This window comes from Miniopterus schreibersii (genome assembly GCF_964146895.1).
Source record: "Miniopterus schreibersii genome assembly, chromosome: 8".
NCBI lineage: Eukaryota > Metazoa > Chordata > Mammalia > Chiroptera > Miniopteridae > Miniopterus > Miniopterus schreibersii.
In genome coordinates, this window is record NC_138109.1 from 31,710,898 (window position 1) to 31,729,769 (window position 18,872).

Genomic DNA, 18,872 nt, shown 5'->3' on the forward strand with positions numbered 1-18,872 from the left:
AGTGTGAGAATGGGGAAGAGCATGATCTAATCTAAATTTTAGAAGAGCCATTATGATTGTTTTACTGAGAACAGAGTACAAGGGGCAAGGGTAGATGCGCGGAAACTTATTATGGCCCTATGATAGTAATCCAGGCCAGAGATAACAGAATTTCCTGATAGGTTTCATATGGGCTATGAAAGAGGGATGACTCCAATGTTTTTCACTAAGCAACTGAAAAGAGGTAGTGCCATCAACTGAGATGAAAAAACTGCATGTGAAGCAAGGGAAAGATCAGTAGTTCAGTTTTAGATATGGTCACTTTAAGACATCTATTAGACATCTAAGTAGAGACATTATATAGGCAGCTGGAGAATACAATTATAGCATTCAGGAGAGAGGTTTGGCTAAAGATTTAAATTTGAGAGTCATCATTATACAGATGGTACTTAAAATCCAGGGGATTGGATGAGATCACCAACGGAGTGTAGATAAAGAAAAAGGGGATCAAGGTCTGAGCCCTGGAGCACTCCAACATTAAGAGCCTGGAGAAAAAAGGCAGAACCAGCAAAGGAGACTGAGAAGGAATAATCAGCCATGGGTATGGTGTCCTGAAAGTAAAGAAATTTTTGAGAGGAAAAAATTATCAACTGGCAAATGTTGCTGATAAGTCAAAAAAGATAAAAATTGAGAAATGACCATTACATTTAGCAATGTGGAATATACTGACATGACAGAAGTTTTGGCAGATTGACAGGGGTCAAAGACTGATTAGTAGTAAAGAGGAAACAAAGAAATTGGAAATAGTGAATATAGACAATTCTTTCAAGCAGTTTTACTGCAAAAGGAAGCAAAGGAATAGTTGGGAAGTAAAGTGGTATTGAGATTTTTTTTTTTAAATGGGAAAAATAAAAGCATGTTTGATTCAGTAGAGAATGAAAAATTGGTTAGCTTAGGAGAGAAAGAGAGGAACTGTTAGAGCAATGTTCTAGAATAGACAAGAAGGCATGGGACTGAATACACAAGTGGAGAAAATGACTTTGGATAGCAACACGGGAAGTTCCTTTATAAAAGCAGGTAACAAGGCAGAGCATGTAAGTGCAGATAGTGGTAAATGGTGGTAGAAGTGTGTAGAAGTTCTCTTTTGATTGCTTCAGTTTTCTCAGTGAAGTAATAAGCAAGAGGACAGAAAGTGGGAGAGTTGAATGGACTATGTTCAGGGAATAACATGAACATTTCAGTAATGTTCACATTTCTGTATTAATATGTCTGTCTAGTTCAGAAGTAGAAGTCCAGAAAGACCATATGCTTCTGGAGGACACAATCCATGGATATTCAACTTTGGTTCTCTAGCACTCAAGATAATGCCTGGTATGTAGCAGATCCTTAATAAACGAATGTGAATGATTAAATAAGCAAGCCACACCCTTAAGGACCACAGGGCCTTCATTTCTCACCAATCTGGCAACATAATTCCCATACGCTAAAGTTTTGGTTACAGCCCAACTCCTGAAGGAAATTTTCCTTGTCTAAATGAAAAATAGACAAAGAATTACTTTGACATGATTCAAACAACAGAAGTCTCCCAAAATGAGCTATAAATTCATTAGGGAATCTTGGTACTGAAAAACTAAACCAGATCAACCCCTCACTTTACAGATGAGGAAAATGAGGCCAAGAGGCTTATTCAAGATCAGTCAGCCAACCTACTATTAAAATAACTTCAATCAAAGGCATCACAAATTCTACAGATAGAAAAACCAAAGAAACAAAAACAAAAGCTTACTTTGCCATGTTTTCCCTTCATGGCATTACTTTGGTTGTCTGTTTCTGTCTTCTTTGTATCATCTTTTGGTTGTTCTGCCTTAGCTTTGTTTTCCTCAGCAATTGAATTTTTCTCAGTTGCACTAGAATTATATTCCCACTTCACAAATTTCTCTTCTATGCCCTTCAGCTGAAAGTCATCCATTCTTTTTGGGTCAAAGCCTTCAATCTATATAAAAAGACATTCCAAATTGGTAGTGGGAAAATTATTTAAAAAAATGATGGGCAAACAGAAAAACCAGAATTCCAGTTTAAATAGTTTGGAAAGAGTACTCTGCAAGAGCAAACTACATATGTACATACACATGTCACAAATTCACGCTTACCCAACTTCCAAGTAAACAAGGAAGAAGAGGGGGTTTTCTTTGTTGTAGAAAAAACATCACCATTAAAGCAAAACAGTAAGAAGGAATTCCGCCATCAGTTTGGGAGTCAATATAGCACAACTGCAAAAAGGAAAAGGAAAAAGTACCACCATTTATTTTAGCCTTCTTTAATTTTCTTTGTCCCTCTTACAATAAAAGTAGCTTTTTCCCTACCATAATCATTGTAAAAAGTGTAAGTATATAATTATATAAATATAAATATATGTTAAATATATAATCTGAAATCTCATCACCCTAAAATAACTATTAATTTATTGGTGACCATCTTTCCATGCATTTTTTATTGCATATAAAGACACATATACATTTTAGTTAAATAGAATCATATCATACAATGTGCTTTTATTGTGGATACCTTTTAAAAATATTACTTTCTTATCTTGCTTTATTATCTCATGTTAATAATCTATATACTCCATGCCTTCTTCTCTACTCAAATAACCATGTACAAATATACATATATTTCTATTTTCTATATAAACACAGGTAAGATTTTGATTTTTGTCACTGTTTTACCAAAATTTATTATAGACATCTCTCTGTATATTAATTACTCTTCTCCCTTAATGCACCAAGAAAAGTCCCTCTAAGTCAATTAGTACAAATCTAATACATTCTTTCAAATCATTAAACTATAGTCTATGATCTGGATAATTACTCAATAGTTCCCCCACCAAATGATAGTCACACTTTGTTCTCAGTTTTTGCTACTTTAAACAATGCTGTAATATTTATCCTTATACACATTTTCTAAATACTGGTGCTTTTTTATGAGCTATATTCGCAGGAATGTATTTGCTAGATTAAAAAAATGAGATCTATTTCAATTCTAACAAATATTTTAAGATTCAAAAAATTATCAATGAATATGATGTCTCGTGTTTACTTAACCATTAGGATTTGCTCTTTTCTAATCGGCCTATTAAATCCTTTGCCCATTTTTCTATTTTTATACATTATATATCAATTCATATGTGTTCTTTTTCATTACAGATAATAACCCTTTATATCTGATACATACATTTGAAAAAAATGTTATTTTTCCCATTCTGCTTTTCTTTTGACATTATTTATGATACCTTTTACCATATAAAATATATTAATGTTTATGTAGCTAAATATGCTTGTATTATACAGCTTCAAGGTTTCTTATCATGGTAAAGAGATTTACCAAGCCACAGTTTTTTATATATATATGTGTGTGTGTGTGTGTGTGTATTCTTCTTTTTGTTGTTAACCCTCACTTGAGGATATTACTGCCATTGGTTTTTAGAGGGAATAGAAGAGAGGGGGAAGGGGAGGGAAAAACATCGATTGGTTGCCCTACTGCATGCTCCCCAACTGAGCTGGGGACAAACCTGCAACCCAGGTACATGCCCTTGACCAGGAATCAAATCCGCGACCCTCTGGTGAACAGGCCAATGTTCTAGCACTGGGCCACACTGGTCAGGGAAATATATATATATACACACACACACACTTAAATTTTCTTTTATAATTGTTATTTTTCATTCAAGTGGAATATATTTTGGCATTTAGTGTGCTAAGGGTCCAACATTATTTTATTCAAGAAAGATACAGTTGTGATGGCACCATTTATTAACTAAACCAGTTTTATCACTAAAATAAAATCTTTTTTTTCATACATTAAAATCTCATTTACACTAGGATCTATTTTTGGGCTTTCTATTCTGTTCCACAGATCTATTTGTCTATTCCTACGCAGTTTTACAGTCGTAAAGTAGGTCTCCCTTTACTAGTCTCTTTCTGAGTTCTTTTGGCTATTCTCAAACATTTATTCTTTCATACTAACTTTAAGATCATTTTATCCATATTTTAAAAACTCTTGGTAATTAGAATTAAAATTAATGTACATTTGAAAATTAATTTAAGGTGATTTTACATTTTAAGGATACCATCTCCTTATCCAAGAACTTGGTATCTTTGCATTTTCCAAAAATTTAGGAATTGTCATCTATTACCCCCCAACTCTCACATCAAGTCCTTCCTCCAAAACTTATCCCAAATCTGTTTACTTTCCTTCAAATCCACTCTAAACTTACTACAGTTATACGTAACTATTTTGTCCCCACATATTATGATTTATGTTACAGGTTAGGTACTTTTGTCCTCTGTTTCACTCACCTTAGCCCAATAACGAAAGGCTAACACCAAGGGAATAAAGACAGGTTCCATTTTGCCAAGAGCAGCAAGTAAATCAGTAGTGAGGCATGCCATATCATTTCCTGCACTCACTCTACAAAGTAAGCCACTGTGAATGAGAAAGAAATTTCACTGCATTAATTCTTTAAAAAACAGAATACTTCAACCTGTGGTATCCTTTCCAGTCACCATATTTTAATACCTAAGAAACCATAATAAAAACAAATGTTTATTAAACAGAGCTAACTGAAAACTACATATCAATTCCATCACTAGAGTTCCATATAAAGATGTTTTAAATGTTCCTTTGTACTTCAGAAATAAATTTCAACTTCATTTAGTATTTAAGTTCATGAGAAATTCATTTCAAAAGCAGCATTATGATTCACCAAAATTTGATTTATATGAGAGAAAAGGCATTGATCTTGTCAATGTCAAATAGTGCAACATACCTTCATAGTGCATTCTTTTTGCTTTGCACAGATAAAAACAAAAAATGAAATTCTGAACTGACTAGCTATACTTGTTTGTTTTTTAGAATCCACTACAAGTGAAATCATATGGTATTTTTTGTTCTCTATCCTACTTATTTCACTTAACATAACACCCTCTAGGTCCATCCATGTTGTAGCAAAGGACAAGATTTCATTCTCTAGATGGCTAAGTAGTATTACATTGTATACATGTACCACATGGACATCTAGGTTGTTTTCATATCTTGGTTATTGTAAACAATTCTGCTATGAATAGAGGGGTGCCTAGGTCTTTTCAAATTAGTGGTTTTATTTTCTTTGGACAAATACCCAGAAGTGAAATTGCTGGAGTAGTTCCATTTTTAATTTTGTGAGAAATCTCCATACTGTGGATGTACTAATTTACAGTTCCAACAACAATAACTATACTTCCTGACTCTAATTTTTTTCTATATAAGCTTCCATGACTTTATCGATATGCTATTTTCAGATTAGAGATTAGAAAGGATTTACATATTAACCCACAAGTAATGCATATATGTAAGTGAAAATAGGAGCTACCTTAAATGGGATAACTGAATTGTAGAAGAGATATTTTGGTGGCAGGGAGAAGAATGTGTCTGAGGTTGCCACACAGAGGCAATTAGACACAATGTGATGGAAAAAACTCTAGAAGTCAGAATACCTCCATTCCAATTCTGATTTTTCCCTAACTTATGTGAATTTGGACAAACTGCTTATTTGTGCTCCAGGTCTCAATTTTCTAATTAAGAAAAAAAGGAAGTTGGCCCAGCCGGGCATGGCTCAGCAGTTGAGCATCAACCTAGGATCCAAGAGATGGCGGTTCAATTCCGGGCCAGGGCACATGTCTGGGTTGCAGGCTAGATCCCCAGCAGAGGGCATGTAGGAGGCAGCCGATCAATGACTCTCTCATCATTGATATTTCTCTCTCTCTCTCCCTCTCCCTTCCTCTCTGAAATCAATAAAGATATATTAAAAAAAAAAAAAAAAAGTTGAACTAGGTCTCCATAGATCCTTCTAACTTATTTGTATAAGAAAATACAGTAATCTTAAACTATAAGATATACAGGTTAATAAGCAATAAAAGAACACTTTATTATTTCTGTGTTGTTTTCATGTCTCCCACATTGATCTAAAATAGGATTTAGTTTCCTTTTTCAAGGACACTTTCTCTCTTAGTCCTGTAGATAGCTGACTAGAAAGGCAAGATTAGCCTTCAGTGACTCATTCAATTTCAGTGAACTAAAAACTAGTCTGATAGACTCTGAGCTCCTTGAGAAGAGAGGCTATTTCTTATTTATGTTTGTATCCCTACAGGAAAGCATTACTTAACATACAGTAAATGTTCAATACTGTTGGGTGAACAAACTTGAGAAAAAAAAGTTCTGCATCCAGTGTTTTATTTTTAACTGTCTGGTAGTTCTATTTCTTGTTCACATGCTTTTAGTAAGCCTGCTATTTTAATGAGTAGAAACTAGTAAAGTCATATTAACCTAAGGAGAAATCTAAAACAAAAATTTTCTCTCTTGGAGATGTTCACTGCATATTTGGATGTTGTTGTTATTTTAAAAAATACTTAATTTTTTTCTTGTTACCAACCTTTTCCGATCTTTGCACACCACAACAGGAACTTTAGCGTGAAAATCCGATTCCACATCTACATATAATACTAAAAAGAAAATAAATAAAACAAGAAAGTTAATGTCAACATCTCTAAAATCTTTATGGTAAACATTAAGTAATAGTTTCCTTCCAAATATCACTCTCATTGCTTCTGTGGGAAAATCCACTCTTCTCATTATGAGCATCAATGCAACAGAATCTCTTACCTCTCTTGGTGTCATTTGCTGCATATCCCAAACCACAAGCACAGTCCCAAATTCTGTCTGAAAATTATAATCACCTTAAGAAAAAAGGTTTTAACATCCCTAAGAGTTTGAATATATCCAAGTGAGTATATAATTCAGTCAAAGCTGTTAAACCTTCATAGATACAGCAAACAGAAGGCAACAGGAAACAGAGGGCTGTTTCCACAGGAGTCACAAAATGAGAATCTACAATGCTCTGAAAATTTAGTTCTTTTAAATATCCCTGGAAGTAAAAGGCTAACTCTGCTGGCTCTGTTTCCTATAAACATATGAAGAATCTGCCCAATTAAAGCTCCTAAGGAAGGACTAACAGATGAAACACACTTCCACTCTTTAAGTTCATCTCCATAAATCCACCGTAGGCCCCAATGCCATAAATATCTAATCTAAATAAAAATAGATGTATTAACATTATTTCATTTGAAGTTTAAAGAAAGTCACTTGTTGGAATTATTAATTTATTCAAAAAACATGTACTGAAGACCTCTGCATTAGGAGTTGAATTATGCTTAGCAGATTTAACAATGAATAAGACACAAAGAGCTCTATCACAGGTTTGGAAAACAAGTATATAAACAAGTAAATCCTGTGTATGACAGGATAGAGGTCTTTAAAGAGTACAATGAGGGCATAAGAAGGGAAACAATCAATTTTACAATCAGACTACATTTTGTACACCTATGTGACTCAAGATGATCTATTCATGTATTTTAGTGGAAAAGACATATTTAAAATATTTTCACTAGGTTGATAGTCTCCAATGAATCTAAAGAGGTAAAAGCTCTGTATTTACCTATCTGTAATATGCTTTACAAGTTTCTGCGCAGAGACAAATATTAAGAAAGAAAATGATATTAAAATCCTTTTACAATAGCAATTTTCAACCTTTTTCATCTAATGGCACGCATAAACTAATTACTAAAATTCTGCAACACACAAAAAAATACATATATTTTTTGCCAAACTAACAAAAAACAGGTTTAATTTTGATTGATTTAAAAAAATAGTAACTACCTATCCATTTTGCTCCAAAGTGACTTTTTAAAAAATCAGGTGCTTATATCTAAGGATTTCTGGTACCAAGAATTAACCAATCAGACACAACTTTATTATGTGACATGACCAGTAAGATGCAACTCTATTATATGACCTATATATTTATGGTTCAAGACAGAGGGCTAATGTTGTGTTGGCTGTTGTCATTTTTTTATTTGACAATCTAAGGGAAAAGAGGCCATAGCCCCTGACTAAATAGTCAGGTATTGCATCTACACCAGTTGAAAACCGTTGCTTTACAAGATAAATGGACCAAATTAATCCCTTAAAAATAACTTCCCAGAAAAATGGCCAACAAAAAACTGATAACTGAGAGCTATGGGGCAGATAGAGAGAGAAAGGAAGTTAAGAGCTGATAATAGAGTCAATGAAAGGGTAAGGTTAAGGACAATAAGCTATCTCTTCTAAGCCAAATTGCAAATATTTTTGCCAGGTACTTTTAATTAATAAAATCTAAGATGACAATAGTAATAATAAAAATCACAGCAGCAGAAATTTAATAAGAAGTTCCTATATACCAGGCACTTTTCCAAGCTATATGGCTTAACCCATTTCATCTTCACAACTTCCTCATTAAAAAGATACTACATATTGCCATTTTACAGATGAGAAAACAGAAGCATGAACATTAAATAATTCATCAGCCCAGCCAGGTGTGGCTCAGCGGTTGAGCATCAATCCAGGATCCAGGCAATCATGGTTCGATTCCTGGTCAGGGCACATGCCTGGGTTGCGGGTTCACAGCCGATCAATGACTCTCATCATTGATGTTTCTATCCCTCTCTCCCTCTCCCTTCTGCTCTCTGAAATCAAAAAAGATATATTTTTTAAAATAATAAATATGCCCGGCCGGGCGTGGCTCAGCGGTTGAGCATTGACCTAGGATCCAGGCGATCGGGGTTCGATTCCCGGTCAGGGCACATGCCCGGGTTGCGGGCTCGATCAATGACTCTCATCACTGATATTTCTATCTCTCTCTCTCCCTCTCCTTTCCTCTCTCTGAAATCAATAAAGGTATATTTTTAAAAATAATTCGTCAAAAAACACTGCCAGCAAGTGGCAGAACTAAATTTGGTGCCTAGAAAGTCTGGCAGCAGATCCTAAGCTCTGAAGCATTTACTTCATAACAAGCAGTAAATAAAAACCAAAAAAATAATATTGTAGATTGTATTACATGGCCTGTGGCCCAGTTTGGGACAGTTGTAATTTTAAAAAAGTTTTAAGTATTTTTACCAACATAAATGTTCTTTTTATATCACAAAAAAATCCAGACATGAGGCACATATGAAAAGCTTACCAAGTATGATTTGGTTGGTGTAATATAAATGATTAAATTAGGTTAATATTGCTTTAAGTGAGAAAAAAACTTATTTACCCAATAAATGCACACATTTTCCCCCCAAGTCTCTCCCTAAGTCTTCCTTCATTGATGGCCTTCCAACAACTATAGATTTTTCTGCCTTTCTGTCTTCATTTACACAAGAAATGCTTATAATATTCAAAGCTAACATTTTTAAATTATCCAAAAGGCAGTAGATTTTATATATCAATTTTAAATATACTTCTAATCTTACAGACATGTAAATTTTCTAGTATACCTATTAAACAAATACATAAATATGTACATGTATATACCCATATATAATACAATGACTCAAATATGCCAGGAGTTGTAGTTTAATTTGGTTAGCCATATATAAACAACACAGTGCATGTACCTTTAAAGAATTTTCTTTAGAGAGACAAATTAAAAAAGAAACTTACCACTTTTTTTTAAAATCCCAAGCACTTGTATCAGAAGATCTGGATGATTCATCTAAAAAAGTTTCAAGTTAAATCAATATACTAATTTCAAAGTTGAAGTTGTAGAACTTTAGAGGGAATTCAATTTCATTAAATATTTAAATAAAATCATGCTATTTTAAAATAATGGAAACAAAAGAATGTTTTACTTTTATGTTAACATATCTTGTTTATGGAAGTAGAATCTAATAAACCAATGTAGTGCTATGATTCCAGCACCACTCCTTGTTAATGAGTTCTTAGGTGAAAAAAGATTCTGGAACTTCACAGCAAAACAAATGGGGGGAAAATTAGTTTACCAAATAATTGTTAAGAGAAGTTGTATAATGCTAATTGGCAACATGGCCAAAAGGCTAACAGATTAAAATACTATTTTAAATAACAAGCTTGTCAAATGTTTAATGTGTACTTTGCTGCTATTTAAAAGTATATAGTAATCATACATTAAGTAAATGACTGTATTAGACTAGAAATTAAACATCAAATTTTCACCCAAACCAAACCTCCTTGAGCATAAACTTATTAAAAAAATTAAAAACATAAAATGTCAATTGATTATTTTAAATGTTTGATATGTCGATAGATAAGCAATGTTAGGAGTGCTAAACAATATTGGTACTTCTGCTAATGTACTAGACGCTAGTTATTAAAAGTACTCATATTGTACAGGCACTATACAAAAATTCCTGGTATATATAATCTTATTTAATATAAAAGTTATCCCTGTTTTGGAAATTAGGAAACTGAGGCTCAGACAGGTCAAGTAAGTGATTTGCTCACTGCAGCCAAGATTTGAACACTGATGTATGATTTCAAAGTTTTTTTCACTTTCTATGCTACTTCCATAAGCAGCAACTGCTTAACAGGCTCAAATATAATCACTTTTCCTTCCTTATGCATAAAAGATTAATTTACTGAAATGCTTGATTAGGAAATAACAATAAGCACAATCCTAGAAACTGTTTTTATACATATTTTGATATGGTTATTGTACTTCCAATTCAAAATTGAAATTCTGTGGTACTTTTTAAATTAAAATTTGGAAAATAGAGGTTATGAGTTACATTCAAATTAAGATAAGTGCTGGCCTCGCCAGTCCATGGCTCAGCATGAGCCCACGGACTGAAGGGTACCAGGTTGGATTCCGGCCAAGGGCACGTTACCTCGGTTGCAAGCTGTATCCCCAGCCGTGGTCAGGGTGCATGCAGGGGGCAACCAATCAATGTGTCTCTATCACAACGATATTTCTCTTTCCCTCTCTCCCCGCCCTGCCTCTCCCTCTTCTTTCCTCCCTCCCTTCCGCTCTCTCTGAAAAGCAGTAAAAGAAAATATATATCCTCGGGTGAGAATTAAAAAACATCTAAGATAAGCGCTACATAATACATAAAATAAAGAAATGCATTTTCATTGTTTCCATGTAGAGGCATTTAAAAATTGGCAAATTTTGATCACATGATACAAAGACTGAAAATATGCCACATTTCCAGTCACAGTCAATTCAAAAGTGGGGGGGAGGAGACACACATTAACTTTGAAATCCTCTTAGACTTGCTGTAAGTTGTAAACTGGGGCACTAGAATGAGTCACAGGGTAGAACTCCCGGGTAGGATCAAGCAGAGACTCTTGGTACAGCAGAAGAGCTCAGACGGGAATCTCTCTCTGGGGGTATGTCATCACTTGCTGGGGAAGCAGCATGGCTTTGGGTTAAAAAAGGAAGGGCAAGGGCTGAGTAGGAAGAATTGGGAGTCAAGAGAAGGCTTGGGGACCTGGTACATCAAGGGCTGGCGCAGAGACAGAGGAAGGTATGAATTTTTGAGATCACTAAGATTTGGGATTTAGTGTTCAAAAAATGGCACTACTGCCCGGCCAGCATGGCTCATGGTTGAGGGTTGACCCATGAAACCAGGTCATAGTTTGATTCCTGGTCAGGGTACATTCCCGGGTTTCAGGCTCAATCCCCAGTAGGGGGCAGCCAATTAATGACTCTCATCATTGATGCTTCTCTCTCTCTTCCTCTCCTTTCCTCTCTGAAATCAATAAAAATACACCTAAAAAACTAAAAAATAAAATTTAAATGGCACTATTGGAGAGTTAAGAAGTGGCATCACATTGTACTTAGGAAAGATGGTCTCCTTAGTATTGGGGGCTTCCATACTTCAGGCTGAAGGATAGGCGGCACCATAGCAGGCTAAGCAAGAGGCAGAACATTTTGTGGAAGGACAGTGTAAGGGATGGGCTCAGCGTAAGGACAGATTAGAGGCTGTGGCTGAACAAAGGGGTGGATTTTGTCCTGGCATTCATCCTCTCTTCACTGCTGTTTCTCATGTTCAAACTTCTCGGTTTCTTGTTGATGTGTGTAATAGATTCCTCACTGCTTGAAAGTCTTTCTACAGTCTCAGTGGATACGCTGAGACCTTCCTTCTCCAGTGCAAGAGCAAGGGCCACCAGACAAGCAAGGATGAGGACCTTCATAGTTAACAAGTTCAGTCTCAATGTGGCTTCTTCTGTAAATCCTTGGTTATAAGTTTTCTGTTCAGCTAGTCTTCAGTTGGTTATTCAGGTTGATTGTTCTATATTTTAGTTGTAATTCCAGTTTGGTCCTAGGAGGAGGTGAGTATAACTTCCACCTACTCTGCCACCATCTTGGATCCTCCCATTTTACCTTTTTTTTAAATGACTGCCTTTCTCTGCTTCTTTTTCTGTCCCTTATTTCTTTTATTCTATCTATGTCTGACACCTAATAGTTTCCAAAAGCACTGTTTAATCATGGTAACTTCTGTAAGGCAGAATTTTATAGTACCCTGCACCTCCTCTAAAAAGATAATCAATAAAAAATACCAAGTACTAATTAAGAACCACATAGGAGAAGTTCTTTTCTAATTACTTACCTTGGGAGGAAATTTTATATCTATATTAACATCACTAGTTTTCAGAGCAAACTTAGTCAGAGATGAGCCATACAACCTAAGTGAACACTCTGGAAAAAAATAAAAAAATATCAAAGCATGAAATAGCATGCAAATATGGGATCTTTAAAAAACAGTGGTAGGAAAACTGCATATATCTCAATTCTACATCTTCCAATTCTAATACAACAATTATAGGAGAATGATATCCTTTCTAACTCATCTACAAAATAAAAATGTTTCTCAGTTGTGGGGTTCAGGAACAAAAATGAAAGAGAAAAATTACTCATAAGTGTTCAATGTTTAAACAAAATTTTAGTAATAGTTAACTTAGGAATAACTACAAGTATGTTTAACATTTAATAAATAATAGTAAAGAATGTACAACCTAGCTATAGCTACAGTCACAAACTGCATTTATTTATTTTTAGATATTTACATTTACGTAAGAGACAGCACTTTAAAAGGGGAAGGAATCATAGGCATTCAATAACAGTGCTCTTTAAAAACATAAAGTGAAACCATCAATTAATACTGCAAGCTTAAAACCAAAAATACTCTGTGGCTTTCAAGAGTTCATAGAACAAATTAATAAATAATAGTAACATACTACCCACATCTTTCTCAGATTATCAAATATGTCGTTTCAAAAATCATATGGCAAATTTTAAATGGATCTCATCAGAGGGCAAGTTGAAAAAAACGATGACTGGAACTGATCAGGCAGGTTTAGTTTCTTAGAAAGTGTAAGCTCATACTCAGTTGTAGATATAAAAGCCTACTTTTAAAGTTTACAAAATGTGTGAAAATCATTCGTCATTAAAATAATAAAAATTTCATTTCTACTCTTACAATAGTGAATTATTTTATATACAACTTCAATTAGCACTCAATGTATTTTAGACAGACCACATTACAGGATAAAGAGAAATAAAAATGTTTTCCATTTTAAAATTTCAGTTTTATATTCTTATACATCTCACAATGGCTCTTTAAAAAACTAAAATTTACCAACTATCCAAAATCCCTTTGATAGTAAGCAATAAATCTTATTTAACATACATGTACTTAAATTCAATACTAATGCAAAAAAAAGAGAGAGAGCTAAGCAAATAATCTATACATAAATGTCTACAATAAGCCTGGTCCAACTCCCGCCTGCACCAAAAACATAAGGTTTCCGTAAAGGAAGAACAGAGTCAAAAGAAATTAAAGTGAAAATTTTATCTCTAACATCCCTACTTAATTTTTCCCCACCATCAGGCAATAGAAATTTTATTCAGTGAGTGGTTGTAATGTACATACTGAAAATAATATAAATAAAATGTCCATTCATGAGTCAACAATACTGAAAAATTAATATAAAACAAAATGTTCAACTACTAAGAAATTATCCTGTTTCTGGCATTTAGAAAATCTTTTTCTTTTAATAACAAAAAGTATGTTGTGCCAAAATTCTCCATTTTGCTTTTGTGCAATACCCCCACCCAAAGTCATTTATAAAACAATTAAATTCATCTATTAAGAAAGAGGGGGGAAAAAGGAAAACATTAAGAAATTTACCCAAAGTTCAAGACGAAGCAAGAGTAAGAGTTGTGTGATTTTTTTAAAAGTATAAAATGTACTTGTACCTGGTAAAAATGTTGTTATAACCTTTGACATTTCCTCCACAATTTCCTGACGGACTCTGAGGTCATCATCTGTTATTCCTTGTTCTTTTGCTAATTCAATAACTGCAACACTTAAAGCTGCCAAGTGGGCAGGGGAAGGAGGTGGAAGAGAACGAAGCTCACTTTCTTCCTGCTTTTCCTGTTAGTGTAACATTTAACAACAACAATATATATATATAAATATTAGTATTTTAATGTCCTTATATTTAGGAGAAAAAGACAAAATATATTCAATTTCTATGTGCCAGATTTAAGGCACACAGGATATGGAAGTAAACAAGAGAGACAGAAATCCCTGCCTTTGTGAAGCAGATTCAGAAGACTGAGAGGTACTGTGGGGAAGTTGCTATTAAACATTAAGAAATAAAGTTTGTTAAACTTCATTGTCTGCATAAATTCTGAAATGCTTCATCAAAGCCAAGATGGTTGTTCTGTAGTTTAGTTGTAATTTTTGTTGTTTTTGTTGTTAATCCTTACCCTGTGATATTTTTTCCACTGATTTTTAGAGAGAATGGAAGGGAAGGAGGGAGGAGAGAGAGAGAAAGAAACATCAATGTGAAAGAGACACACCAACTAGTTGCCTCCCACACACGTCCTGACCAGGACTGGGGATCGAACCTGCAACCCAGGTATATGCCCTTGACAGGGAATCAAACCCGAGACCCTTTGGTGCACAGGCCAATGCCCTAACCACTGAACCATACCGGACCAGGGCTAGTTGTAATTGTGATGTGGTTGTGGAAGGATGCGAGTACCACTACCACATTTAAGTATGCCACCGTCTTGACCAGAAATAGTTTAACTTTTTAAAAACTACCAAAATGTTTCCAAAAGTGGACATACTACTATATGATCCAGTAATCTCACTTCTGTATATTTATCCAAAGAAAATGAAAACAGATACCTTTACCCCCATGTTCACTGCAGCATTATTTACAATAGCCAAGACATGAAACAGCCTAAGTGTCCATCAATGGATGAATGATTAAAGAAAATGCAGTATTTATATATAGTCATGCACTGCTTAACAACAGAGATATGTTCTGAGAAGTGCCTCAGTATGTGATTTCATCATTTTGTGAACATTATAGAGGTATTTACATAAACATAGCCTACTACGCACTTAGGCTACATGGTATGACTTATTGTTCCTAGGCTACAAGTCAGTACAACATGTTACTGTACAAAACAACACAAGATTAAATTAAGCACCTGGCCGCGTGGCTCGCAGCTGAGCATCAACCTATGATCCAGGAGATCACAGTTCGATTTCCGATCAGGGTACATGCCCAGGTTGCTGGCTCAATCCCCAGTAGGAGGCATGCAGGAGGCAGCCGATTAATGACTCTCGTCACTGATGTCTCTCTCTCTCTCTCTCTCTCTCTCTCTCGTTCTCCCTTCCTTTTTCTGAAATCAGTTAAAGACATTAAAAAAAAGATTAAATTAAGCACAAGAGAAAAATATGCAATCAAGCACAGTAAATACGAGATACATGAGGCCGCAGCTGGCATAGCAAGAGCTTTTTTTAATAAGTAGAAAGAGTCCACTCTAAAATAAAAATTAAAAGTATAATAAATACATAAATGAGTAACAGTCTTTTATTATTATGTATTATGATGCTGTAAAATGTACTGTACTTAACTGTATGTGCTATATTTTTATACCAGCATCATCACAAATAAGTAATGTGTTTCATTATCATGTTACCACATTAATATAGAAACCCTATTACGCAGCCCATGACAGTACATGGATTATTCAGGCATAAAAAAGGAAATCCTGTCATTTGCAACATGGATGGACTGAGGGCATTATGCTAAGTGACGTAAGACAGAGAGAGAAAGAAAAATACCATATGATCCCACTTATATATGGAATCTAAAACAAACAAGCAAAAATTGAACTCACAGAGAACAAACTGGTGGTTACCAGAAATAGGGGATTAGGGGAAGGAGGGAGGAAATGGGTAAAATTAATCAAAAGGTACAAACAAACTTTAGTTATAAAATAAGTCCTGGGGATAAAACATACAGCATGGTGACTATACTTAATAATATTGTATTATATATTGAAAAATTTCTAAGAGAGTAAATTTTTAAAGTTCTCAAGAAAACAAAAACGTGTGATTATGTGTGGTACTGGATGTTAACTAGACTTATTGTGATCATTTCACAAAACATGCCATTGGTATTTTAATAGAGATTGCATTGAATCTAAATTGCTTTGGGTAGTATGGACATTTCAATGATGTTAATTCTTCCAAGCCATGAACACAGTATATTCTTCCATTTGTTTGTATCTTCCTCTATTCCTTTTTTCAGTGTCCTGTAGTTTTCTGAATACAGGTCTTTTACCTCCTTGGTTAAGTTTATTCCAAGGTATCTTACTTTTTTGTGTTGTAATCGTAAATGGGATTTTTTTGTTTCTTTTTCTGAGTTCATTATTGGTGTATAAAAATGCCATAGATTTCTGGGTGTTAATTTTGTATCCTGCTACATAGCAGAGTTAATTTATTAAATCTAGTAGCTTTTTGGTGGAGTCCCCTACTATGATTATATTGCTGTTTGTCTCTCCCTTAAAGTCCTCCAAGAGTTTTTTTCTATATATAGATGCTCGACTACAAATATAGTTTTACTTCTTTTCCAATCTGGATGGCTTTTCTTTCTTTTTCATTTTTATTTTTTAATATTTTTATTGATTTCAGAGAGAAGGGAGAAGAGAAAGAGAGAGAACCATGAATGATGGGAGAGTCATAGATCAGCTGCCTCTGCACACCCCCCCACTGGGGATCGAGCCAGCAACACAAGCATATGCGCTGACTGGGAATCAAACCTCAATCTCCTGGATCATAGGCTGATGCTCAACCGCTGAGCCATGCCTACCAGGCAGCTTTTCTTTCTTTTTCTTGCCTGATTGCACTGGCTAGAACCTCTAATACAATGTTGAGTAGAAGTGCTAAGAGTGAACATTATCTTTTTTCCCTGTTTTCATTGTGACAAAATATACATAACATAAAATTTACTATCTTCACCATTTTAAGTGTACAATTCAGTGGCATTAAGTATATTTATATTGTTCTGCAACCATCACTATCATCCATCCACAGAATTCTTTTCATCCTACAAAACTGACAATATACCCAGTAACGATAACTTCCCATTCTCCCATTTCCCCAGGCTCTGGCAACCACAACACTACTTTCTCTAAAATTTTGACTACTCAAGTACCTCATATAAGTAGAACCATACAGCATTTGTCTTTTTGGCTGGCTTATTTCTCTTAACATAATGCCCTCAAGGTTCATCCATGTTGTAGCATATCAGAATTTCCTTCCTTCTTTAAGTCTGTTTAATATTCTTGTACATATATATGACATTTTGTTTATCCATTCATCTATTGATGAACACATGGGTTACTTCTATGTTTTATTTAGCTATTGTGACTAACACTACAATGAGTATCAGTGTATAAATAACTCTTCAAGACCCTACTTTCAATTCTGAGTATATACTCAGAAGTGTAATTGCTGGATCATATGGTAATTCCATTTTTTTATTTTTTGAGGAATCTCAATACTATAGCAGCTATATCATTTTCATACCTGTTTTTTCCCCCTAATCTTATGAGAGAGCAGTCTTTCACCATTAAGTATGATATTAGGTATATGTTCTTCATAGATGTTCTTTACCGTGTTGAAGAAGTTCCCTTCTATTCCTAGTTTGCTGATACTTTTTATCAGAATTTTTACAAATGCTTTTTCAGCATCTACTGAGATGATCATATTATGTTCTTTTGTTTGTTAATATCATGAATTACCATTGCCTGGTTTTCTAGTGTTAAACTAACACTGCATTCTCGGAATAAAGTCTCACCTAGTCAGGACATATTTCTTCCTTAAATATTCTTTTGGATTCAATTTGCTAAAATGTTTAGAAATTTTGCATTTATGTTTATGAGGGATATTATCCTGAAATTTTCTTTTATTGTAATGTCTTTTTCTGATTTTGGCATCAGAGTAATGTGAGCCTTATAGACTAAGTTCAATATTCTGGAAAATTTTGTATAGAACTGGTACATATACATCAATTATCTCAGGCTCAATGATGCTATTTTCTTTCTTTTTTTGCAATTTTTTTTTCTGTTTCATTTTGGATAGTTTTCATTACTGTATCTTCAAGTTTGCTAACCTTTTCTTTTACAATTTCTGAACTGCCATTAGCCCTACCCAGTGTATTCTTCATCCTAGACATTGTTTTCATTTCTGTAAGTTCAACTGAATCTTTTTTATGCCTTCCATGTCTCTAACTTCTGGAACATCAGGAATACAGTTATGTTAACTGTCTTAATGTCCGTCTCTGCTAATTCTACTGTATCAGTTCAAAGTCAGTTTTAATTAGCTGATTTTTCTGCTCATCATGGTTTGTATTTTCCTACTTCCTTATATGCCTGGGAATATTTGATTGAATGCTAAACAATGTGAACTTTTGGAGGGTGACAAATATTTTGTATTTCTATAAATATTCTCAAGTTTTGTTCTATAATGACGTTAAATACTTCTAAACAGTTTATCCTTTTGGGTCTTGCCTTTAAAGTATTTTAATTGGGACCACATCACATTTAGTTTAGAGCCAAATATTACCTACCACTGAAATAAGATCGTTCTAAGTACTCTACTTAATGCCCCATATAGTATGAAGTTTTCCAGTCTGAATAGCAGGGAAGT

At 34.3% G+C, this 18,872-nt stretch overlaps 1 protein-coding gene across 7 annotated transcripts in view; it reads right to left on the reverse strand.

The window, feature by feature from the left end:
• The window catches only part of TUT4 (terminal uridylyl transferase 4), a 99,952-nt gene that overhangs the window by 44,334 nt on the left and 36,746 nt on the right, over positions 1 to 18,872 (reverse strand). For all 7 annotated transcript variants that reach the window (XM_081145209.1, XM_081145208.1, XM_081145207.1 and 4 more), the window contains 7 exons: positions 14,111 to 14,288; positions 12,462 to 12,550; positions 9,535 to 9,586; positions 6,446 to 6,515; positions 4,335 to 4,461; positions 2,130 to 2,249; positions 1,766 to 1,972 (listed from right to left, as the gene is read on the reverse strand). In XM_081145209.1, coding sequence (XP_081001335.1) covers positions 1,766 to 1,972; positions 2,130 to 2,249; positions 4,335 to 4,461; positions 6,446 to 6,515; positions 9,535 to 9,586; positions 12,462 to 12,550; positions 14,111 to 14,288 — 843 coding nt within the window. The remainder of the gene's footprint in view (positions 1 to 1,765; positions 1,973 to 2,129; positions 2,250 to 4,334; positions 4,462 to 6,445; positions 6,516 to 9,534; positions 9,587 to 12,461; positions 12,551 to 14,110; positions 14,289 to 18,872) is intronic.